Source organism: Thunnus albacares, chromosome 8 (genome assembly GCF_914725855.1).
Source record: "Thunnus albacares chromosome 8, fThuAlb1.1, whole genome shotgun sequence".
Taxonomy (NCBI): Eukaryota; Metazoa; Chordata; class Actinopteri; order Scombriformes; family Scombridae; genus Thunnus; species Thunnus albacares.
The window spans coordinates 11177496-11203579 of record NC_058113.1 but is presented as its reverse complement, the minus strand read 5'-3'; the positions used below and the strand labels follow the sequence as shown (position 1 = coordinate 11203579).

General features: G+C 39.9%; 1 protein-coding gene across 1 annotated transcript in view; it reads right to left on the bottom strand.

Moving 5' to 3' along the window:
• The window catches only part of LOC122987041 (exostosin-1a-like), a 41176-nt gene continuing 15092 nt past the window's right edge, over positions 1-26084 (bottom strand). Inside the window, exons 2-11 of the mRNA XM_044358649.1 lie at positions 12507-12600; positions 9893-10000; positions 9432-9551; positions 6883-7015; positions 5808-5926; positions 4848-4943; positions 3538-3627; positions 3195-3355; positions 2891-3062; positions 1-2287 (exon numbers count right to left, since the gene is read on the bottom strand). Of these exons, the coding sequence (XP_044214584.1) occupies positions 2102-2287; positions 2891-3062; positions 3195-3355; positions 3538-3627; positions 4848-4943; positions 5808-5926; positions 6883-7015; positions 9432-9551; positions 9893-10000; positions 12507-12600 (1279 nt within the window). The 3' untranslated portion in view covers positions 1-2101. The remainder of the gene's footprint in view (positions 2288-2890; positions 3063-3194; positions 3356-3537; positions 3628-4847; positions 4944-5807; positions 5927-6882; positions 7016-9431; positions 9552-9892; positions 10001-12506; positions 12601-26084) is intronic.

Genomic DNA, 26084 nt, shown 5'->3' with positions numbered 1-26084 from the left:
TTTTATCTTCCACCAATATAAAGCTGGAGCTACCAACGGAGGTGTCATGGCAGGTGTGGTCAGACTCCTCGCTGGCTTTACAGGGATACTTCATGGACAATTACATCAACTTTAACTTAATGATGCACAGTGATTTTAAAACATGGGTGCTGATTCTAGATGAATCAAATTACATGAAGATTTTCAGACAACCTGATATGACATATCAATACAGAAATATGTCAATTATTCCATTCACCCAGCTGCCAAAAAAACCCAATTTCATGTTCTCCTGAAACTTGGCGGTCAACGTATAGATTTGCAGCAAATGAGATACGCGTGTCAGATTTAGAGGAGAAACATACAGACACTGATCAAGATGTCATTCATGAGACATACTGAATTATGGAACATATGTCTAAACATCCTGGATTTACATTTTGCCTCTTGAATGTGGCCCAAGTATAATAACACATTGCCAATCTGACTCTCTCAGAGATGAATGGCTGCTTAAATCTGTGATTTGCAGAGATGCAAATGAGCATTCTGCAAATACACAGGAAACTGAAAAGCTTATAATTACATGTATTCGTGTTGAATTAATACCACAAAATGAGAATAATTTCTTCATGGAGCATTAAAAGGTATAAATTTCTGCCCTATGCCTTCCAGTCATATTTGTTCATAGCCAAGTGGGAAAAATATGGCAAAATATGCTCCTAGATGTCAAGTCCTTGTCAGCCTGTGATACTGCCAAACTTGTCAGTGGACAAAAATGAAATTGGGTTTATGGCATAAAGACAATAACTGTATATACTGTAAATATCCCTCGCTAACCAAGCCCAAAAAGATCAATTTCATAGCTTTCACAGTGGTTTGTGTTTCAAACAGACCATTGGTTGGCTCAATTGGCAAACTCAGCCTCCCATAACCACCCAAGGCAACTCATATGATCCTCAATTGTTCTTCAGGCCAGCACATATTCAAGTACCAATTGTAGCTCGTCACATAACCTTTAACAAATATAGAGACACAATGAGGAAAACGGAGAATGAAAAGTGGGAGAATCAGTCTCCATCCACAGAATTTGCAATCGATTACAAATTCAGTGGAATCTAATGAGGTGTGTCAGTTGGATTGTAGACAGTTATATATTTTTTAACCAGGAAATAAGTTGTACAGAATGGCACAGGATAACGATTTTGTTTGTTCATTTGAATCAAAATACATTTTCATTATACTTCAGTGAGGAAAACATGTGGATGCTGACCTGAAGAAAAAGTTACTACGAGATCCATAATTCCATCAATTATAAAGAAAATCACAAATCATGAAAAAACAAAACAGAAAGCAGCAAGATCAAGGTGCTTGTTCTGCACCATGTCTTTGTTTTTTCCCCCCCCAAGACTCCCAGATCCCAACGCCATTGGATAAACTTGAGGCACTGTGAATGTCAGATCAACTATCATAACTCAGCTCTGTGGTTGAGGGGTTGTCATTCCTGCTATTTGTTTTTAATTAAGACATTACAGAGAGTGTAGTGCTGGCCATTCATTCACCATATAAAAAAAATAGCTAAACACATCCAAAATAGTGTTATCCTCTTCATAGTCATAATTATCAATAATATCCTGTCAGCAAAAACTTTCATGAACCTGTGCATAGTGTACAGACAGTCTTTTTCAGCGGGTTGGAGTTGGGAGTGGTTTGCCACTGTGGGGACACTGAAGCAGCAAGCTATGACTTCCAGCTCCATGACTTTGGCCACTTCAGTTCAAAGTGGAGCACTTTTAAGTCCTCAGGTGTCCTTCAGTGGGTGGTAGTCATGGTGTACACAGTAGGAACTGTGTGCTCAGCTACCCCCCCCGCCCCCTCCCCAGTACACACAAGAGAAAGGGTAGAAAGGAGAAATGAAGTACGAAGGACATAACAGAAGAGACCAACGGATGTTGTGTCCTCCACATTTGTTCTAGTTTCTTTTTCCTCCAATCTCCCTGTACCCAATCCCAACTGCTTCTCCATTGATCATCCATGCAATCATGGAAAGGCTCTGCGTTTCTTTACGTGTCCGCCCCCTCGCTCCATCTTCGTTGTGTCCAACGAGCGGGGGGGCTCTGGAAGGTTATAGCCTTTCTATGTCCCTGTACTTCTTCCGCAGTATGGACACCTGGTCTTTAAACAGGACTGGGTCCAGCCTCATCTGAGAATGGACCAGGGGCATGGTGCCAAACCAGCTGGCAAACTTGTTCATGCAGGTCTGACGCTGGGCAAAGTGGTCCGGGTCGGCCCAGCGAGACGCCCGGGAGCTCTGGTGGGGTGGAGGAGGGAAAGAGAGAAAGAGAGTGACAGAGACAGGGTGACAGGGTCGTGGTAAAGGAGGATGGGGATTGAATGGGAGGGAGGTGAGAGGATAGGCAGGAAGGAAAATGAGCAAAGGTGGAAGAGAGAGAAAGAGAGGACAAAGAAAGATACAGTCAGTGCAAGGAAGACAGACACCACATGAATAATGCATCACCAATTATTGTGACCTTTTAGAGCCTATTGTAATTATTCATGAGGTATTTATTGAAGGCCATATTGCAAGAAAACTAATTTCAATTCACAAATGACTGATGTTCTGTTTATTCTCCTAACAGAAATCACCACTTGGGTCTAAAGGCCATCAGCGGCTACAATAAATCAGGAAAGACATGGATCTCTGTCTGTTCAATACTGAGAATCATTGTGAAGAATACAGCTCAAATACAGTTTAAAAGAAAAGGTAACAGAATTCGTAAAAAGAGCAAAACCACATTATTGGATATTGGTAAAAAACAAGTGAAGAATTGATTATACTAAAAAAATGGATCAACAAAAATCCCTAATGCAATGCCTGTTCCACCAGTTTTACAACATAAATGTTCTGCCTCACCTGTCCCATCATGGTCTCTTTGTATTGTTTCTTCTGGGTGACCTTGATGGGTGGTAGCTTGGAGACTGAGGACACTAGGAAATTCATCAGAATGTCCTCGCAATTTGACATCTGGTCAACCATAGTCTTCAGACTGGCTGGAAGGTATGTGGTGTACAAGTAGTGGTAGTATCTAAGGGACAAAGTGAGAGTGAACTGTGTTATCATTGAACTAAACATAAACACAATTACAACGAAGAGGAGTAAAACACAACAGAGCAGCAGAGAGGAGTAAAAACAGGAGTGAATAGAGCAGAGTCAGTACTTGTGATAGATGGCAGCCCCAGTCAGCACCATTGAGTAATCATTGGTCCATTTGGAAGTGTAGCCCCAGCGCTCCTTGTTGCTGTCCCAGAAGTGGCTGCGGGCTGGGTAACCAACAATGCGGTCTGGGAAACTCTGCCACACTGTGAAGGCAAAGTCCACCTGGACCGAGATGAGAGAGAAACACAGAGGGACAGAAAGTTGGAGGGAAAACATGAAGCTAAGAAACCAGGAACAGATTTTGGGAATTGTGTCAAAAAGGTACATAGATACATAATAGTGTATACTCAATTAACTGATTAAAAGTGCTGTATGTGTTTGCTGTAGTTTTCAGGTAGTCTGACCTCTGTGGTGGAGAGCACAGTGTCCTCATCCAGACTGAGTACAGCATCAGTGGGGATGGTGTCGTAGGGCAGAAAGCGACTGCTTATTACCTGTTATGATTTAGAAAACAGACAAACAAGCAAAAATGTGACAGGTTGCTAGAAGAGAGTAAACAGTTTTACCATGCAGCTCAACAACACCAATCACTGTATAAACAGGTCCCATATGAGCACATGCAAGGTAAAGCTGCCTGACAAGCAGCTCTTCATGTCTGTTTGTGCTTTCATCTCGCTGTGTTAACAGCACAGTCAGCCAAATATACAAGCTGACATAACACCGTTGACAGCAGAAATACACCATTTTACTGATGAGCTAAAACCACGGATAGAAATCTACAAGCAGTGGAGTGTGTTTCCTTCCCCGGTGAGCCCCACAGCTTCTGCTTTTTGGCACATATCTATGCATATAACTCTATTACAAGTGCTTGGGATTTCCAATTTTAGAAATATGTGCACATTGATCCAAATGTCAGTTTCATTTGAAATATAGTGTGTGGGGTTGTATCAATGACAGCAGTGACCTTGTAAATCATACCAGGCACTCAACCTTCAGAGCCTTAGCAAAATAACATTCATCTTTTATGCAGTTTTCTGTACAATTGCAATATGGGCACTTTCTATTAGAAAGTAGTCTTCTAACATTGCTCTGAAAACTCACATGCTAAAGTGTTGATTAAGACTTTTATTGCTGGCAAATGCTACTGATAGGCAGTGACCCACCTTGGTAGCAGCATTTGTACTGCTTTTAAATTACCTTTTGCTCATGTGCTGCCAATATTACGATCAGTCTTTCATATTAAAGCGGGGATGTTGTGGGTTTCAATGAAGAGAAATTATGGAACAGGTTTAATCCACATTCTTTGTTTCTGAATTTAAGCCAAGAGAAACTGAATGCCATAAATAGTGATTTAAAAACCTGCAGTGTCTGAACTCCTTTGAGTTAAAAAGGACCTGAAGCTTGGGCATGACAGCATTTGATGTCTGCGCTTTTTGCAATATGAAGAGACCAAAATATCGATATCTGTTATTGCCAATTTGGAGAGAAAAGATGAGAAAAGTACTGGTTGTGCAAGCCACTAAAAAATGGGCTGGAAACAGCAGAACACACCATGCACTTTGACCACTTCAACCACTTGGAAAGAAACTCAAGGCTGCTTGCAGTTTTATATTTTATATTTCAAACTGAATTCAAGTGAAGGCTTCCAACACAGGATGTGAAATGGCTTCAGTAACATAGTCTAATGAGAGAAGGATACTGCTAAGGTTTTTACCTTGCTTTCTCCTTCAATAACAATGACAGGGACTGAGGTGGCAGGCCAGCGGTGCTTGGCAGGAAGCGGCTTGTCACAGTTCCACAGAACTATCACCTGCACAAAGAAGAAAAAAAGGTAAAGCTTAGTCATCATTATGAATACGACATGCTGAAATTCATCTTTATGGCTGTGTTCAGTATGTACTCCTAATGAGAAATATATTAAAACAGAAGTCTATTTATGCTTGACAATCCTTGTCTGGCGTAGCAATATATGTAGAGATCAAAACCTACAGCAAGTCCTTGTTTCAATTCAAAGCACCATGTTTTATTTACTTCCAATTTATGTGGAAGACAATAACTTCTTTTATGCTGCTGCAGATCTATTTTCAGAGCTGTCTCAACACCCACAGTTACATGACAGTGACACTTTATTGCTGTAAATGTTAAAACAAAATGTGCTGACACCTTCATGCTAGCAGCACAGTCCTAAATCCAGGGAAACTGAATTCACATTATTAGAGATTTGCAACATGACAGAATAATGGGTAAAACAAATCCATTAAAAAGACAGGATTAACTGTATACATGAAAAGCACTGCTGCAAAACATAACAGAGACCTAGTAGCTAAAAGACTAAACACCATAAACCCACCACTGTCACTGTTTATATCTTAAACAGCTTTTTATTGTATCAAATATTACAATTATTTTGAGCAATTTCAATGTTTGACAGCTAAACAACTCTGCGTTACATCGTTCTGCCTCTAATATTTCATACATTGTCCATTATTGTGATATAATAGTATCTGTGTGAACATATTACTGCCACAATACTGTAGGTGTCATGGATCATCTTCTCACATCACGTCATTGTCAAGTAGCAGTGACAGCAGATCAGGTCGATCTGACCACAGCGGTGTGACCTGTAGTGTTATGTAGTGTGTAGTGTAGCGGTGTGTGTTGGGTTTTGAATTACCTGAGCACAGTACTGGGATTTGGCCACAGCCACGAGCAGCTTCATGACTGGCTGGGACTGGGAGACCAGTGGGGTCACCACATGAATGATAGCTGTAAACTTGGAGTATGGCTTGATACCTGCAAAACAGCCAGGAAACATCAAAAGGTAAGAAAATAAAGCTATTCAATTCTGTCAGGTAAGATTTCAGTACTATTACTTGTGCGTGAAAGTGCACTTAATGAAATGGACATTAATACAAATTCAGCTGCAGTTATATGTCCTATGCAGCTTATAAGTAAGTAGTATCATTCAGTTCTGTTTTCAGACATTGATGTCAAACTTCCGTGCTGCCACAAACTGATGACAAATTCTAAGAATATCCTTCTGTAAGTAACACTTCTTTGAGAGCTGTGAGCATCTCTAAATTTGTGTCTGCTTACTTGGCATACAGTGTAACTGAACAGGTCTAGTTAGGCTTGTTAAGGAAAAGGTGACAGTTAACCAAACCCCAATTTCAACAACAAGCCTCATATATGGCAAATTAACCAAGCACATATACAACATGGCAGGTCTAATCGGTGAGTTCCTGTGTGACAAACCATGAATTAATAAAGATATATCACACTTCCTGTAAAATCTAGAATAGAATGGGGGAATTGTTGGGTGTCTGTAAATTAAAGAGTACGGTCTTGACCTGCTGTATGTGAAAAGTGCCCTAAGATGACTTTTGTTGTGATTTGGCGCTATATAAATAAAAATTGATTGATTGATTGAATGTATGGCAATGTCACTGATTCACATGTTAGTTTACGAGTTATTTAACAGCTGCCACACACCAGCTGTTCCTGTGTTGTGTCGTAAATGAAAGTCAGTCTATCAAACCTTAGGGTTTACCATTGATGCAGGGATTAAAGCAAGAAAAGATTTGTGAGCCTGAAAAGTCGTCCAGGAGGAAATGTGCACAATGTATTGAATTAAGTATTATATGAATTTAAATCTGCTCTACGCCTGACATCAGGCATGGTGCCTGAGAACTTTAACCCCTGTTAATGTGGTTCTTAGCATATACCGTGTCCAGAAATAATGAACTTACCCAGCTTAGCGTAGTAGAAGGGGAAGTCTCTCAGATATGTTGAGTACTGAGGCAGGGTAAACAGACCTCCAGGCAGACTGTTCCACATGAGGGTACTCCTTGAGGTGTGCTGCAGCACCCGGTCCTGGATGATCTGCACAAACAGAAGAGGAGAGGACATCCAAATTTATGCTGTGATGTTCAATACTCCACTGTGAGTCATAGGAAAAAGAATCACAGAGCCAAGCCAAGAGGCTTTTATTGTATGACTACTGTGGATTGTCAGTGAAATGTCAGTAGAAAATCAGCTTTGTGCCAATATCCTCCATGTCCTTTCACTTAAAATTAAACAATAATTATGCCAGTCCCACATCCTGTTTAGAAACTGAAGGCAGACACAGATCCTCCAGCACTTCCCAAATTAACATCTGAAACAATGAGTCACTCTGAATAAATGGCCGTCCTGCAGACTACAAATGAGTGGTTCCCATTATGCTGTCATGTCTTCTCATTAAACCAGCTAATTCACCAACTAATTAACATCATAGTTTTTTATTTTCTTTTTATTGTTTTGATGTAGAATTTTCTATAATTTGCCTCTCCCATTGATTGATTTTATATTACAATTCACACCACCTAAAAATGTATATTATGTACATGTATTTAGAAATTTTAATTTGTTAGTTATAGATTGAAGCTATCCATGACTACTAAGAATAATACTGACAGTAACAAACTGTTCTTGACAGACCACAGTGCCAAAACACAGCTGCAATATACAACGCCACAAAATCTTTCTACAAGGAGCACCATTTCCTTTCTGAAATGGAAAAATATTTGTCAAATACGCTTTCTCTTGGACTGTGGTGTTTTCAAGTTCCTGAATCTCAACATTAGTGGCATGTCTACATACAAACTAAAAACAGTTACATTAATGCAAAACACCTAGCGTTTGTTTCATATGATCCTGGATGTAATGTGTCTATCTAAAGACATTTATGACTTCAATTAAATTACTCTGGCAGGGTTTATGTGGCAGGCATTGCAAGCAAAGAAGAAACATTAAGGCACTATGCTCATAAGTATTTTACTTTTATAATGGGTAAACACATTTTTTAGTATTTCACTTATGCAGTTGTGTCTGAGTACATTAAATCAGAACAGAATTAAACTTACTGTCAAATGAATTGGATTGTCATCAGTCAGTGCCTAACCCAAATTTACAAGTAAAATCATGTTTATTTTTTTATCCCACCATCACATTGTCAGCAGGCTTTGCAGAATCCTCTGTTCCCACCACACCAAAGCTCTTGAAGCTTATACAGTGAAAGGATACCTTGATAAAATATCATTCTCAGTAGCTATGGGGTAGCTACACAGTTAACTAGGGATAGTTCACTGATTTTAGGATATTGTGGTAATAAATAGATTCTTGAGGTGGAACTTTACCTCATGTATAGTACAATATCTAGAATCATGGTAGCTCATGAATAAATTTGAAGGAAAACAATGACCTCTAACTGGTCTTCTACTATGGTATGTCTTGGAACAGGATTAAGATACTGAGAGTGTAAACAGATCGAAGATGATCTTCTTGGAGCTGTAACTTTACCTTGTTTGCAGAGAAATCCCAGCCCTGCTGTCTAGTGCCCTGACTTCCTGACTCTTGGGACGAGGCCTGTGTAACACTATCTGAGGACAGCAACTAATGGTGTAAACTGTAATCAGCGACGAGGATTACATGTAACACAACTGAAAATCAGCAGCACTTTTCCTGCTTGTTGCATTAAACTGAAAATGAGGAAAAAAAACATAAAAACCAAAAAGATGTAAACATTCATCCGGCTAAATATATTACAAGCCATAATTTATAGTTCCTCTGCTGTTCTAACAAAGCAGAGTAAAAATAGAAGCTAGTGACTTTGGGGATGCACAAATGCTTATTCATGTCGTGAGCATGGCTTGCAGTGAAAAATCCTGCCTTACACATCATATCCTTTCCTCTGTCTTGCTCCCTCATCCTTTTTCATTCCTCTCTGCTCTCATCTTTGCTTGTTTGTAATTCTAGCCCAAGAGCAGTATGATAGCCTGGTACTCACCAGGAAGAAAACAGATAAATGGACTCTGACAGGAACAAACTACTGACACTATTGATAGCCAAGCCACAGCAAGAAACAGCCTCAAAAACATGACAGTAGTGTTTAACAATATATAACATCCTTCTTGGTTTTCAGTCTTGTCTGGAGGAGTATCATTGTGGGTATTAAGTATACTGCTGCTGCAGGGTCTGCACTTGTGAGCTTGTCATTACAAAGTCAATAACTGGGATGAACAGAATTGGGTGATTTGTTGTTTCTTTTTCTTGTGAGTTATTGTGTGCACACATGTTTGGTTGTTCCCAGACAACAGAAGTTTCAACACAAGTGCAGTTTCACACTATAATATATTAACCAATTGCAATTAGACAAATTAAATATTACATAGCCCTCATATGCGCGTGTATATAGATGCTAACTGGCATGTACTGTGTATTTGTGTGATTGTGTAGTATTGTATGTGTGTGTCTGTACCTCCAGCGTGGTCAGTACTATCTTCTCCACAGAGTTGAAGTAGGCCTCCCATAGAAACTGAGTCTGCTGTCTCAGGGACAGGATCTTATCCTGGTGGATGCAACGCACTGTTGAGGGGATCTGGGACACAAGTGAACACATGTTAACATATTTACCTCAGATAGAACAAAAAAGCAAAAGACACACAGGACACATTATACAATAATATAATATAAATATAAATACAAGGCCATATAGCAATGTTGATTTCAAGAGGCACAGACATCAATAATGACTTTGTACATCCTGGATCACAAACAAGCAGACTGGAAAAAGACACAAAGAACACCTGCACACTGCTGACAAACATCCATGGTCAAAAACTGAATATGACAGCAGTGTGTAGATATACTTTCCATTCTTTTTCTTTTACCAGTGTTGACAAAACTAAATCCAACTCTAGATTTCTATTAGGTTTCTACCTGGAGTAGCAGCCTTTCATCCCCAATCACAGCTGCTGTGTTCCAGTCGATGATCTCTGAGAAGGGCAGCTCCCAGCCATTACTTAGCATCACTGGCACACAACCTGCCTGTAAGAGTAGCACACACACACACACAACATAAAATCATATTAAATCAGTGGTGTGGAGAAGTTGGATTGTTTGCCAGCGCCACATCTCCTGTGACGTCCATTTTAAAATATTTGTGTTTAAAGGCATCAACCAGGCATCGCCCTTGTGGGATCATTTGTATTCCTACAGGCAATAAAATGAAGACAGACTGAAGAGGAAAAAATTGAAACAATACCAAATGGTTTATATGTTCTGCAAGCCCATGCCATCACTGAATATGGTCCATTTCCCAAGTAATCAAATCAGGCAGTTTAACCAATAGGGGCAACCCATATTTCAGCACATTTTCATTAACTACAGAACTATTGCAGTACCTTGATGACTAACTTTCAAAGTGACTAGGCAGTGCGGCTTCATAAAAATGATCATTATACTCAGCGAGAACAAGATACACTTCAAAATATACTTGAACAGTAAAGCCCTGAGTGTGAGAGATTAATGGAAACACACTGAAGAGTGTATCCACGTATGCACGTCCTTATGGACCTATTCACCCAGTTGTGTGTGTTCAAATGTGTGTGCATATTTATGTTGGAAGTTAAAGTCTATATATGAGTGTGTGTGCAGAAGATGGAAAGTACATGCAGCAGGCCATTGTGTGTTCTGAGCAGCACTATAATCTGTTAAGTGGGGTACCATTCACTGATTGGCCTTGGTCACTACACATGCACACTACTGCATCACAGTGCCTGTCTAATCTCCTCGGTATCATTAGCAAATGCAGCAATCTGCACACTGCTTTCCCTACCTATCTGATCCCACAGAGCAATCAACCAAGCCTCCTCTAGCTCAATCCTCTCTCAGTATCACATTACACACACACACACACACATACACAATGACACACACATACGTAAAAAACAAACATTCATTAGTAAAACGTCCTGCTATGAATTCCCTGCATTTTACATCTTTTCATATCTTTTCTTCAGTCTCTTCCCGCCGTCCTCCACCCTGATGCTGCCACAAGCCTGCGAGTGGTTAATGCCTTCAGTGGTCCTGCATTACACTCCAGTCCACTATCTCACTTTGTTTCATTGCTCGCTCCCCAGTGGTCCAAATATCTTCCAGTCAGTACAGAGTCACTGCTCATCTTCTATTGTAAACTCAGAAGTCATTCATTCTCATTCTGCTCGCTCATAAATATCTCACTTCCGTAACTATTTCTATGCTATTTTCCCCCGCACTAGTGCTTTCAGTACTTGACATGAACACAACTCCCACAGAGGGAACTAACACCATGTCTTCTGCAGACTTCAGCTTTGATTGCTTTTGATTTTTTCATCAAATACTGATTCTTTTCACTGTTGCGCTCAATGTACTGCTGAGTCACTAGAGGAGAAAAACAGCTAAATATCTAAAATCTAATTGTACACAGAGGGAGCTCCAAATTACTCTCCCTTGTATATTCACTAAAATATTTTACATGGGGGCATATTCTCATACTGCTACCCAGAGTTGTGAAGGCAAAAATGCAGTTACAAACACCCCTTTCACTCCTTTTTGCTGATGTGCCAGACATTGCCTAAACAATGTCATTACTTGTGGCCATCAAAAATGAATTAAGCTATAAGTCAATCAGCATGATCAAGTTCTGAAGCACAAGTGTGACTGCAGTACGTGGGGAGGAGAGGGTGACTTCACGAGGCGGGTGAATAAGCTGAAAGAAATGGAAATATCAGAATCGAAGTGGAAAAGAAGAAAACAACAAGAGAGGAAAGATGGCAGGGTCAGCAGTGAAGACCCTGAGTCAGAGGCAGCTGTATTAACACTGAATGCACAATTACCAAATAACTGGCAGTGGGTGAGAGGGCTACTGGGAGTAACACAGCACATCACTTTTTCCATTCTCAACCACTGATTCATGGCTTTATTGTTTGGTCACCACAGCTTCAGGGCTGACGCACTGCAAGATTTCTTGGACCACTCCAACTTGTGTTCGGTCATTTGGGTCATTCGCCTGCTGACCCATTTTGACAGATTGTACCTTATTGATGTAGATACTTTAAAACCTGAAAACTGAAGTTCTTTTAACACAGTTTGGAGAAGCTATGTGGGTCAGTCTTTTGTTGGGGTTTAATCACGTCCAAATCTTGTAGTAATTCCTGTGACACAGAATCAGTGCTAGCAAAAAAACCTATTGTGGTTTACGATGGCATAATTTGATTTTGGCCAGAAAAGGTACTTAACATGAATTATGTTCTAATTCTGATGAAGTATTGTGTTGAAAACACCAAAGATGAGACAAAAATAGTTTCGTCTTTGGCATTTTCACTTCAGTTCATACTGAGGGAAAGGGCATATGGGAGAGAGCGATTAATAATAAATAACACAACCTGGGGGTGGAATCAAATGTTGCAGATACACGGCATGCATATTCTGAGTTACCATGATGCAGCTCCTGTAACAGTTTTGGATTGAATAAAACCTTGATGTTGCAACATCTGTGCGTGTGTCAACTGACCTGCAAAGCCTCTAAGAAGCGAAAGGAACCCAGCCGTCGTCCTCGAGGCACCAGACAGAACGTGGAGTTGTACAGCATCTCTCTGTAGTCATACCTGCAGGATGATAATAAAAGAGAGGAGACATCAGCAACAAATTAAAACTGATCCCTAACATTCATCACCCAGCGCAATGGAACAAAGCGCTATAGTACCACACCCATATCATTGCTTTTAAGCTAATGCAATTTTGTACTCATAGGTACAGGATAGCAACAGAAGATAACTTAATACACATCCAAACCCTCACATTCCATCTGTGTGTTGCTTTGTACAGATTTACCTTATAAAGACTACTACCATGTACAATAACATCTCACAAAAAAACTTAACTTTAGAAATGCAGACAACTGAAACAGTCTCAGCACGGCAGACGACGGAACAGAAAAGCCACCTCTTTTTAACAATGGAATACCTGGAAAGTAGATGTACTTTCAGGGGGGGAAAAAAAAAATCCCACACTTTGATCTTGACTCCTCTCTCTCTTCCCTCCTCCCCGCCCATCTTTAAACCCCGTGCCCTCTCACCTGCACATCTCAACATCTCTCGTTTCGTCGTCTCTCCCTCCATCCAATCTAAGCCTCAGTCAGCACTTGCTAGGATTAAGGAGCTGCTTGGAATTCCTTCCGTGTCAATATCATATGTGTGCATGTGAGTGTGTGGAAAACTGTGCGTTTGTGTGTTGTCTGGTTAGGCATCGGACTGGCTTTCATTGGAAGTATATCATATTTATTTTATTTATCGTATGTGTGTGTAATACAGATTTATTATACCTGAGGCTGCACTCCTTGGTATTTCCTGTGTACAAACAGCAAGAATTGCAGGAATACCGTAGACACATAAGGAAGACATTTAAAGTCACAATACAGATGAATTTACATTAAACAGCAGCTGAACTATAAGCAGTAAATACAGCTGATTCCCTGGTCTTATTTTCTGAACGCTCTTGAAAATGCATTCAACATTCGCTGAAAAGCATGAGTGAACTACAGAGCTGTGATCATTCTCACATATTTCCATACTCCATATTAAAATCTGCTGGGTTTTGTTTTCTGCTAATGAGTGCCTGCCAAATGTCAAGCAAAGGATTTCTGAATGCATCTGCTAACAAGAGGTTCTATCTTTACCCTCTTTTATTCAACAAAAAAAACAAAACAAATGATGCCAAGCCAGCTGGAAACCAAGTTCTCAGTAGCTTTTAAATGAATGGTGAATATGCATGATTGGACTGAGTGAAATAACGCTGACACATTGAAACACCGCTAGTTAACATAAAAGTGTTGTGGCAAAGAGAGAAAAAGAGAATAACCAAGCAAAATGTTTTATACATGCACTGACAAATTTCACTTTACTTGTTGCAGTTTGGAAATACATATAGATATTTTGTTGGGTTATAAGTGTAAGCAATGTTAAATAAACAAATATATTTGACAGTGGATGAAACCATTCAGATTTATAAATAATATTTTGTTTTTATTCTGCTGGGCATTGTGCATTGCAATAACTGTTACACACAAATCAAATGAGTGCTGTTAAATCAACTTTGGTGATGATGCAACATCTATCTGTCTAATCCCACTTTAGACTACACACACCATTTACAATTAAGAGTCACTACAGTTGAGTTAAGAGAAGATTAACGGATACAAAAAGCATAAAAGCTACAGTTAAGCTTGATATCATCTATAGTAATACACTATAATGCAAATAGAAATCCACATTCTGGTTGGCAGGCTATGGCACCACAGGATAGGTAGCTTTGATCTGATTCATCTGTCTGTCTCCATCACGGATATGATGGGCTATCATTAAGCATGACAAACAAATAATCCAGCCAGAGGCACGTAACCACTGACCATTTCGCAGGCCCATAAAAACAAAAGTATAGGTCCATATCTGGGCCTGGCTGGGTGTAAATCTCCCATCTATCACATTTCCTGTCAGTGCAAACTCAGAAAAGACCAGATGTTCCTCTCCCTGCATACCTCTATTCTTCTCTTCTCTTCCAGATGGCTGCATGTGGGGCGGAGCGGTCTCACAGTATGCTACCGCATATCAGCGAGACGTTCAGGATGAGTGTTCCAAAAACATCTCTTTCATGAACCAAATCCTGTCTTGGTGTGCATTTTAAGTTTTATTTTATGCAGATTTTCGAGCGCACGCACATGTAGGTGTTAAGCATATTGGTGTTATTGTAAAGAAAAAAACTAAACAAAACAGGACAGATGGGATAGATTTTTTTAGTTTGTCCTGCATCTCTCAGAAACATGAGCTATTAATCCTACATAATATGAGGTACTAAATGCTGCCATGTTCTATATTTTCAGTGTTCAAACATGCAGATGGTTACTGGGGAGCAGCACTGTAGCAGACTGGTCATCACTGAACAGTCACACCGTTATACCATTGCAGTAATGAACTTGAATATGTCTTCTTCTCCACCTCTCTATTATGACATCATTCAAAATACTAGAATAAATACTGTGATAAAGATCACAGTTGGCTTAAAATCCTTGATTGATAATCTAATTTGAAATGATACTACCGTACTACCCAGTGTATCCTATAGGGGTGAGAATCACAGATGAACTCATGATACAATACCATCACAATATTCTTCCAAAGATAACTATATATCACAACAAAGGCCATTTGGCAATGCACAATATATCACAAATAATCTACAATACATGATATCTGTAACTGAAGAAAAAAGGAAAAAAATATTTCAAAGAGCAGGAAATAGTCAGATAATGTACAAAGCTTATTAACAGTACATTAGTTTCACTGAAAAGAAATGTAGCCAAGTATAAATATCAGCACACTGATAACTGTAGCCTCAGTTAGTATAAATGTCACAACACTGATAACTGTAACATTCAGTTTGTGCCTCACACAGAGCTGCTGGTAGTGTTAAAAAGTCTGATAAGAGACAACAGAGAGGCGACGTCGTGCAAATAACCCAAAGATTTACTCCTTTTCTGTGGCAGCAAACACAACACACGACCTGCTGATAACTAACTGTCCTATATTCAGAGCTTTACAAGATATTCAGGGCTGATAAGTGACGATACGTGCTGACACACACACACACACACACACACACACAGGAGAGCCTCCGGTAGTAGAGCTGCCAGCTCAGCCACAACACAGGTACCACACAGGAACTTTTACAAAGGGCCATGAATGTGCTTCTAGTGACTGTCAAAGCTGCAGCTGTGTTTCCAGCGCAGACACAGAGAGTCTGACAGCAGCTGCTCATGCAGGGAATTCCACAAGGACATGGAGTGTCTGGGGGACACCTTGACTCTAAGGTTTATCAAGACATGCCACAATGATGGTTTATGTATTGTTTTACTAGAAACATATATGCACTCTTATTAATGAAAATAAGTAAGATTATTTTAAGGGAGAACATGTGTTAAATCCAATGCCATCTAGTTTATGTACCTGCTCTATAAAACAAAAACACATTTGTCTAATTCATGTAGCAAATTATAGGGGATCTAAAACTAAATCACATAAAAATATTACACATTTCCATTTAACATGGCATCAGTCCTAAATTGATATATTCTTCACAGTAGTTAAAATTAAAACCAAATCAAAACTTTAATTGGCAATGTATTCATTCTAATATACTTGATCGACAGACTGGCAATTTTCTTCTTTAAGAAGCCTGTCGGTCTGTTGATTTCCTCTACACTCTAGCTTCCTGTTGGGTGGCATCTTTTTTCTCCCTTTTCCTCTCTATTGATATACTCTACACCTACGGGCAGTAAGCAGGTATGATTTAAGAATGAACATTTACTTTGTTACACACAAAGAAGGAGAAAATTACTAAATGACAGGATAACCAGAAATGAAAACCATGGATATATACTTATACTATATATACAGATATATTTGATCATATTACATACTACTGCAGGAAGTTCCATTACATCATATTTTATTTTAAAAACATGATTTGGGGTATCTGACATTAGTTTGCATATTTGGTCAATGGCAAAAAATACAAAAGTGTTTTAGGACATTTTCAACTGTAAAATTACAGTGAATTACTTTGACAAGAGATGGATCTGCTGTAAAAAGCACAATGTAAATAAAAACCATTCCTTCATTCATTAAGCCCATAAACGTCTGTGTGGCATATATAGAAAATGCAGTGCTTTCAGTGGACTTTTTAAACACTTACTGCACAATTGTCAAGTCGCTGCCACCAGTGTTTTTCTAAGTAGCCCGTCTAATGAGGATGTCCCGTCAATGCGATCAATGCAATTCTTAATGTGTGTTTTCATCAATCTCTGCTCTCTACACGGCAAGAAACAAGGTCTCAGCTGAGCACACGCACACACATTCATATAGAGCATGTGGGGGCGGGACTGATACAGACAGATAGGCACGTTTCTCTTTTATCATGCTCGCATTGTTTTGAAGCTGAGGATAGTGGTAGTAAATGAAAACACGAAGTGAATCACAACTTGTTGATGAAAATCATTTTATTAATCTAATAAAGTAGCCAGTTTAATCTATTAGAGTAGCCGGCTGCTGGCTGTTTGGTGCTTATGGAAAGCTCTGGCTCATGGCTGGTTATTTTGCTTGCATTTCTTCACTGTCACCTACAACTGCTGTCCATCTGACTGTCACCAGTCTGTTCAGGGACTCCATAAGGAGGAGGAGGAGGAGGGTAGTGGTGCTCTGAGCCATCCTATGTTTTTTTTAAAAAAAAAAAGCGTATTGATACTTGGCACCAGTGCATCAATAATGTATCGCAAGTGGAAATATTGCAGTATGTTGCAATATTGATTTTTGGTCTCACCCCTAGTATCCTACTGTAGAGCTGTGTACAAAGCTTCAGCCTCAGAGAATGCATGCGGTGGAAACAGACACGTTCACCGGGGATTTAACCTCAACCAACTGTTCAATCAGACCAACCACACTATTGAGGTTTCCTTACTATCCAGTTACTGTCGGTTACAAACTACCTTCTTTTAGAAATCACAGCTGTTTCATATGACAGCTCTGTGTGTGTGTGTGTGTGAGAGAGAGAGAGAGAGAGAGAGTTAGTTATGTGAGTTATGGATATAAGAAAAAAGAACGTGAAAGTCCTCAGTGTGTTTTAGAAGAATAATCACACTTCAGTGATTAGCTTCGGTTCAACTGTGAGAAAGAAATCCTGTCTGTACTGTCTTGACTGGAAACACTGTCTGGAAGTTGTGGGTATGATGTAAGAGCAAAGAAACGTTATACGTACATATACAGTATACATATGTAGTATACATATATAGCTCAATGGCAAACAAGAGAAACTAACTATTAACTCTTAATAAGTCAGGGGTCTATAGTAAGGTTTGGAAATTATGATTGGCCATGGGTCACTTCTTTCCAGAAAAATGTGCCAAAAGTTATGCATCACCTGATCATTTAACTTTTAACTGGTACTGTATATAAAATAAGGAGTAAACATCAGACATTAAGATGCAACACTGAGATCCATTAGCAAAGTCTGTAAAAGGGCTACACATCCTGGTATTGCTTTAGCATTGAGATTTAATGCCAGAGAAATGAGTGAAGTGAATCGCCTTGGTAGGAATTTCATACACTGGTCCTGGTACATGTCTCAATTTTCAAGATCTCTTGGGAAAAAGAGAGAATGGAAAGCACCCGGCAGTGAAATAATAAACCATCTACCTTTTGTTTTTTGAATTCTGTGGGAGATAAACTGTTGTGCTATCTTTATACAAACATGTTCATTCATGGATGTAATTAAATATCATTTATCAATTGCAGAAAAGGAACACAGTATGATTCACAGAAAACTGAAAAGAATAACAGGAAGTGAGCTGGGTCAAGAAAAACGATCAACCAGTCTCCTAGCAACAAGAATAGATGGTATGAAAAAGAAGCACATGGCACACTCTGTCAAGTGCCTGAGGAGACTCAGAAAAACAGCCCAAGTGTTTGTCTCCCATATTCTATGTAAGAGACCACACACATTTGCAACATTACGACTCAGAGAGAACCGCAGTCAAATGAAGCGCTGCTAGAGCTGCTCTATGACAAGTCAACGTGCTCATGTGGGTTCCCGCAAACTATCTTCTGTCTCAGGGCAGCATGTGGATCCATCTCCTTTAATTAATGCATATTTGTTTGTTCTTCCACTACACACAATGCCATAGAAATAAATCATATCATTTTTATGAATCTTGAAGGAATAATGCATATCTTCAGTATGTTGTAATATTTTCAAAGGCCCAGTTAGCTGCAATGTTCTACTTTGCAACATTTAACACTCTCTGTCCTGACCCTTAACATCAAAAATAAATGAAAATAATAAATAAAAACATTCAAAATAGCATTTCCTTTTTGAAATGAGACAACAGCTAACAGAGGATGGATTCACACTAATGCCTTAACAATGGTAAAATCAAACAATGTCAGTGTAACTAAAAACTCTATTGTAACAATAATGTATTCATTTTAGTTATTATAATCTAACAATGATCCTATGAAAGCAAGGCCAAGATCATAAGCTGATGTATAACTAACCAGAGAAGAGCATGTAAACGGACCCCATACTGTCAATCATCATCAAAGATGAACAAGGATGAAGACAAAAAGCAACTCACACAGCAGCCAGTGGTTTAGTTGAGTTAAACATCGTTCCTTCAAATGAATAATCAATCCATAAAGAAAAAATGCATAGGCTCTATTCTTTAATATACACTGTCACAGCTCATTGTGTAGCCATCACTCATCTTTGTCAAATCCTCAACAACAGAGAATTCTCTAACTTCAGAGGGGTAAATGAAGGCAGCTCTAGTACAACCCTGCTCTCTCACTCCTCTCCTATCCCGTACAGACTTCATATCTTATTTTCTGCTTCCTGTTTTTTGTCACAGTTGAGCAAAGTTGATGGGCAGTTGGCTGTTGCCAGGACTATGAGTTCAAGCCAGAGAAATTTCATCCTGAAAGACGGCGAGTGAAAGTGAGCGTCATCACATGAGAAAGGGAAAAAAGAAAAAACAGCAGTTGACAACCACACGCTGTATCCAAGCCCCGCGCAGCCAGAGCCACCCGAAGCAAGAATGTCACACGCAACGCAAACACACACATAAAGACTTGTCAACCATTGAAGTTGAGAAACTTCAATGGTTCAAGACACTGCCAGACCCTCGTAGACTTAGCTTCTTTGTTTCCCCTGAAAAGATCGCACACCAGGAAGTGATATGTACAACACACATTGACAGACCCAGCGAGGAAAAACTAACAGGCTATACTTACAAACACAAAACACACAAATTTGGAATAAATACAAAATACACTCTATTTGTGGGAAGACTTGCATCAGACCTGCGTGTAGAAACAAAGATATATGCATGGTGTTTACAGGCATGACAGCAGTCATTACATGACAGTTTAACCTCCATGAGGCAATCAAGCAGCTGCTTGTAATGAGGGGTTAATGAGTGCCCCTCATACTCATGTTACATGGGGATAATTAACCATCAAGATAGATATTAGAAAGCGGGCTAGCCTCTGGTACAGGGAGAGTGAATTAGACCTCTGTAGAAAGTGATCCCTGAGGAATGAGGAAACGTCAGACATTAGCAGGGGTTTTATTGAGCTTGTAGGGATCTGGTACACCAATCCTGCTACAAGATAGCCCTCACAGAAAGCTTATTGTGTGTGTGTGTGCTGTGTTATGTGTGGATTCATATTACACTGTGATATGGGCAAGGTAATGCAGTCAATACTTAAGAACTGCAAGAAATGTGGATACAGTGCAGTGTAGTGGCCAGGATAACTGACTAGCATGACACTAGCACTGGGTGATATATCAATTTAGTTTCATTAATTTGTGCACAAAAGTTTATTTTTGGTCAAAAAGTGACACAGATGATAGCTGGCTACATTAAATATCTTGAGTCACAACAGTCCAGTAAACTGTGACTGTTTATAGTGCTGACGTGAATCTATATTTTTTGAATAGTCATATTGATGGAAGCCTTGCAGGTGGTGCAGGTCTATTATTATTCTTTCTCAGCTGTCTTGCACATTGAGTCCTAAAAATGATGATTCAATCATGTTTTAGTCGTCCTACGTTTGAAAATCGTGGATTGTCCTTGAGCTTGAAAAAAAAAAAAAAGCAATTTTACTTTTTGGTCATATCGTGCAGCCCTACATTACACTGCCTTGCCTAAAGTTATGGAGTTTAAAATACTCCAGTGGCCTCAGGATGGGAGCATTAGAGATTAATGGCCAACACTATTATGAATGAGATTCACTGCACTATCTTGTACTTAATGACATAGTTAATCCTGACTGTTTTACCTGCAGCCATGATGGATGAGAAACTTTTTTGAAGCAATGGAGCTGGCTAATGTTGCCTTAAGCAGGGATAGGGACATGCTACTGGGACAAAAACAAAGTGGATGTCAGCAGAGCTACAAGGAAAACTAAAATCTAATTGAAAATATAGACTGTACTTTCGTATAATAGTGTTGGTAAAAAATACACATATACACTGTCACACAAGCTTGGCTGTGTCACGACACCTCAACGATGAGAGTGCTTGTCCTCAACTTCTGTCTTGTCTTTCCACATAGAAATTGCTACAAGTCATCCACTCGTGAAGACATTTCCTGTGGTCAGTATATAGTCAAGTCATGGTTTTTGTGAGGTAATCTGAATGAGAGGCAAATGAAGCTTCAAAATACTAGGTAGAGATTATGGAGAATACATGATGTTTTTTAATTGACGTTTTATTTTTAATTGTAATTATTGTTGATAATTCATGTTTAATGTAGAAAATGTGTTGTCTGATTAGACAGGAAAAGAAAAATCTGATGCAACTGAACACAGGCGTAATGTTTATTTCTATTGGCCCTATTCGTGACAATGAGATGCATTAAGTGGACTAATTATTGTTTTTAGTACACCTATTAAACAGACGAAAAGTCATGGTTGTTGCACTTCCTGAGAGAAGAGGACACTTTACCAACAGTGCAAGCATTGACATTGCTGCTTAATGGAGTTTTAAGGAACACTATCTGCCCCACCCTGAGTCAATGGAGCAAAAATAATGGTAGGACCAAAATGGCTGTTTGGAAAACAAAGCCTGTACCCATTTCCTCAAGGCACACAGAGCTCACTCATCTCCTTCTGTTAACGAGTTCAAAGACAGCTTTATAAAACATTTACAGGCACACAGAGGGGGGTCTCAAGCTCCACCATGGTTCTACATGACCCCAGGTTAATTCACCTAATTACTATGCTTTGAATTTTCTATCACTCTTCTTTTTTCTTGTTCCTTTACTCGGTCTCCATCCATCTTAAGCCCTCTCTCACCAAGGGAATCAGTAAGCAACAACCTCATCTCTATAACTAACCCTCAAAATTGAGTCATACACACCCTACGGTCAGCTCTAGCACGCTCATCACACAAATACACGCTGACCATAACGTGCCGATTTATCAACATGCATCCAGAAAATGTTGATATCATAAAAGGGGCTGCTGCATTTCACTGAATCCTTTAGGAGTTTGCAGGAAGCATTGCCCACATCCCTAATCAACCATCCATCAGCCTGATGAGGTTGATGAAAAGGATGCTTTGAAGTGCTCTCCGGATACCATAAACCAGAACAGGGGAGTCTTAGAGATAATGAAATGACTGTTGTTAATGGAACAGCCATTAGCGCTGGAATGTCAGGCCTGACTTGTAAACTCAGGCAACATAAAGATGTCTGATCGGACAATTCGGGTCAAACTGTTTGACTGCAGCAATCAGGGAGAGACTTCCTTCCCTGGCAATAGCTGATGGTGATTGGGAGGAATATAAATTTATTATACCGTGCTTCCAAGCAGGCTATTGGTCTGTGTAATATAACATCTCCTTAGATCTAGACCAATATTTATTTCACTGTATCACACTCCTTTGTACCCTTGGCTAGCAAACTCACAAATCTTTGGTCCAGCTATCAAACAACAACATGGCTCTGGTAAATGATCGACTGAATGAATGAGTGCATGCATGAATTAACTATACAAGTCCCTGGATGGCCAGTAAGTGTGTCCCATTCGGAACAAAGGTGGAAGTTGAGCAGATTAATCTGAGAGGTCCCTGAGCCTGAAGGAATGCTGTGAAACAGCCAATAGCTGACTTCTGTTGGAGACAGAGCCTAGCTGGTGCTGCTGTTACAGTGACTGCTCTGCACGAGAGATAAGTCCAGGTCAGGAATGTCTCTGTTCCCGGGCCAAACAGGGACGGATGAAGGAAGAGATAGAAGGATGTGAGGAGGCAGATAGTGATGGAGGAGAGGAGAGAAGGATTGAATGACAGAGAGATGGAGGGTGAGGCAGAGGGAGATGGGAAAGGAGAGAGTGATGAATGGATGGGAATGGAGGGGGGGGGGCGGAGGAAGAGGGAGAGTGATGAAGGGTGGCGTGGGATGTAGGGAAAGAGGAGAATAACAGAGGCAAAGAAGATGAAAACATGGGAGAGAGCAGAATACAGATGGAAATGTAATCAGCAAAAATGAGGAAGGGAAAAGCAGGGTGAAATTAAATGAACGTACATCCGTATGCCTGTGTGAGTTCTGTGAATGCAGCAGCATGTGGACTGCTTTTTCAAATATCAATTGTTCTATTTTGTTTTACCAGGGTGAAAAACCCTGTCAACTCACAGACAGCCGCCTCCCTTTAATGGCGAAGCAACCATGACAATAGCCATGACAGGGAGAAGGGGGATTTGTAATGTCTCTCTTAGTTCAGAATATGGGATGTTCTCAACTGAGTTTGCTATCAATTCACCATCAAATGGACTTGTGGGCTGTGTCTGATCTGATCCAATATCCATCATGCCGAGAGAGGGATTTAGATAAAGCCTGACTGCTGAGGCCAGGATCTGCCAGGATTGAGAAGTCTGTTTTGGAGCATTTTGTGTTTGGTGTGGGTGTGATTTGGGACAAAATCTGAAGGGTAATGCAACAACAGAAGTGCAGGACCATGTGCGGGAGTGTTTGCATGTGTGAATGTGTACAGGCTTTTTTTAGGACATACCAGGGGACTGCCTTATGCAAGTGTTTCAGGGGAGAGAGACTGCTAGAGAGTAGTGGGGGAAAGAAAAAAGTAGACAGAAGCCCCTTTCACACATGCATTGCAACCCCGAAGTTATCAGAATATTACCCAGAGGAGCTGCATGTGAGAAGGCAAATGTCTGAATTAGTTGGACCGGACATTAAACAGACTTTAACCTGCCAGCTCCTTAGCAGAAAGTCAGTGTAATGTCTGATTGAGCCCATGTGTGAATACAGCAGGTAATTTTCCAGAGAATTCACAGCGAGTGGGTGTGTCGATGATGTTTCTATAATGCTACTGGCATGAAACTGAAAAATACAAACACCCGAGGGTGAAGAAGAAGGGTCATTTACACGCAAACGCCAACAAAAATGTCTAACTGGAGAGATGATGAGATTCAGGAACCTCTGTTGGTAAGGACCGACACCGAAATTGTCAGACAAATTCAAGGAACAGCCGGAGACTCTGTTGCTTATGACCAAATTATGAACCAGCTACGTGTACTTTTTGTGGCATGTTTTACCTCCTGCATGCTCTACCCAGGCACCTTACCTCAACCAAACGAGTATTTCCAGTAGGTGAGAACATGTCTGACACAGACAATCTCTTGTTGTGTGCTACATGTGTCAAAGAGCAGCTCCAGACAAAGTTTTGACCCGATTCTCCGGACATTGTCTGGAGTTCATATGAGAAAACTGCTAGAGAGTTAAAGCTGTGTTTAAACATGTTGGCCGTTTCCATCTCAGTGGACCTTTGCACTTTTGGACTCTAAGTGTGAGTGTGGCCATGAGTGTGTTTGTGTGAATGTGACAGTTATGATCAAGGACCCAGCAGGGGATGAAGCAAAAGCCGAATATCTCAGGGGGGTTGGATGGGGTCAGGCTGAAAGGGTTTGGAGGGTACAATGGAGGTGATGGCACTGCAAAGCCAGCTTGGATTATTTTAACTGCCCCCACTAAATGTCACAAAACCCTGTGCAGCGAATCAAAATACAGCTTTTGCCCCAAAGTCAAAGCTTTCAAAAAGGAGATCCACTGACCTTGAGACCAAACTGAAACCCTTTTCAAAGGACGCTAAATCAGCAGCCTTGGCAAAAAAAATAAACCAGACTTGGATTACCAGAGGAGATATTTTCTAACTTTCCTCTAGTAGATTGGGTTTCATATTCTCAGGTTTTGAAATATCTGTCTGTAAGGGTCTCAACATAATACAATAGAGGTGAATTTAATTTCTTTTGAGGTTATCACATGATTGGAAAAATTACAGAAAAATTCAATAGCAAAATTTCTTTCCTGTCAACAATTTCACAGGTATTATTTCTTGAACACAAAAAGTGTGCTATAGATTAACCAAAGTAATCCAGACATTAATCCAGATATTATTTCTGGAAACAGATGTTGCTGCCAATGTTTTAAATTCTCAAATTTCACAAAAATTCCATTTACCTTCGTGGTAAGCAAAAACCTCAGAGACCACAATGTCAAAACTTGGATGACTAAAACCATGGATGGATACATACCACTTGAGGTAAGTGAGAAAGCATTATTTTGTAATTTGGGTGAGGCAACCATTGAGGGAAAAAAAAGAGAGAAAATTGAGTTTATCCAACCTGCTGATGACAACCAGCCTCAAATGCACTGGGAAAAGAATGCCTGAGAGTGCAAAGCCAGTGTGAAGTAATGAGAAGAGCTGCTTCATTCTGCCGCTGAGAGAGTAAATTAGTGTCTCGCCAAGTTGAGCCGCCAAAAACGAAGTGTAAACACAGTCTTTTAGCTCTCAAGAGGGAAAAGATGATTACCTCACAATTACGACAACACAGAGGAGAGAGAAGCCCCATTGCCTCAGTGACAGAAAGAGAGATTACAGGGTGGCAGCAGTACTAATGATGATGGGGAAGGGGAAAAGTACTGCAGTTTATCCCAGAGGATGCACAAAATTGCAGTAACTAGCAGAAATTTGTGGCACTTGGCTGTTGTGTTGGCAATGGTTCTCAGATGAAAGATGAAGAGGGAATGCCTTATTTGTTACATGTTGGCAACTGAGTTGAAAAATCTTTTTTCTCAACACATTGAGACATCATCATCCAGAGAGGCGTTCAACAGGTTTATATTTCAGTAAAGCTATACTGTGTTGCACAGCAGCCAGTGAATGTCAGAAATATTTCAGTTCTACTTTCATGATTGTGTATCTTTTTCAGAGTTCATATTAGGCCTGTCAAATTGTTTAATACATCTGTTTGCCGTCTGTTGATTGGCATTACAAATGTGGCAGTTTCCCATTAATTACCTAGACTGTAGCGGCCCGCCACAGTTTCATGATGAGCTGAAATATTTTTACACTTCTCATAATAACATAAAAGATCTCTTGTGTTTTGCGCCATTGCTTCAGCGATGTTGAAGCTCATGGTACTTGCAATTTTATTGTCGGGTTTGTCTGAAGGTGAGTTGTTTATGTGA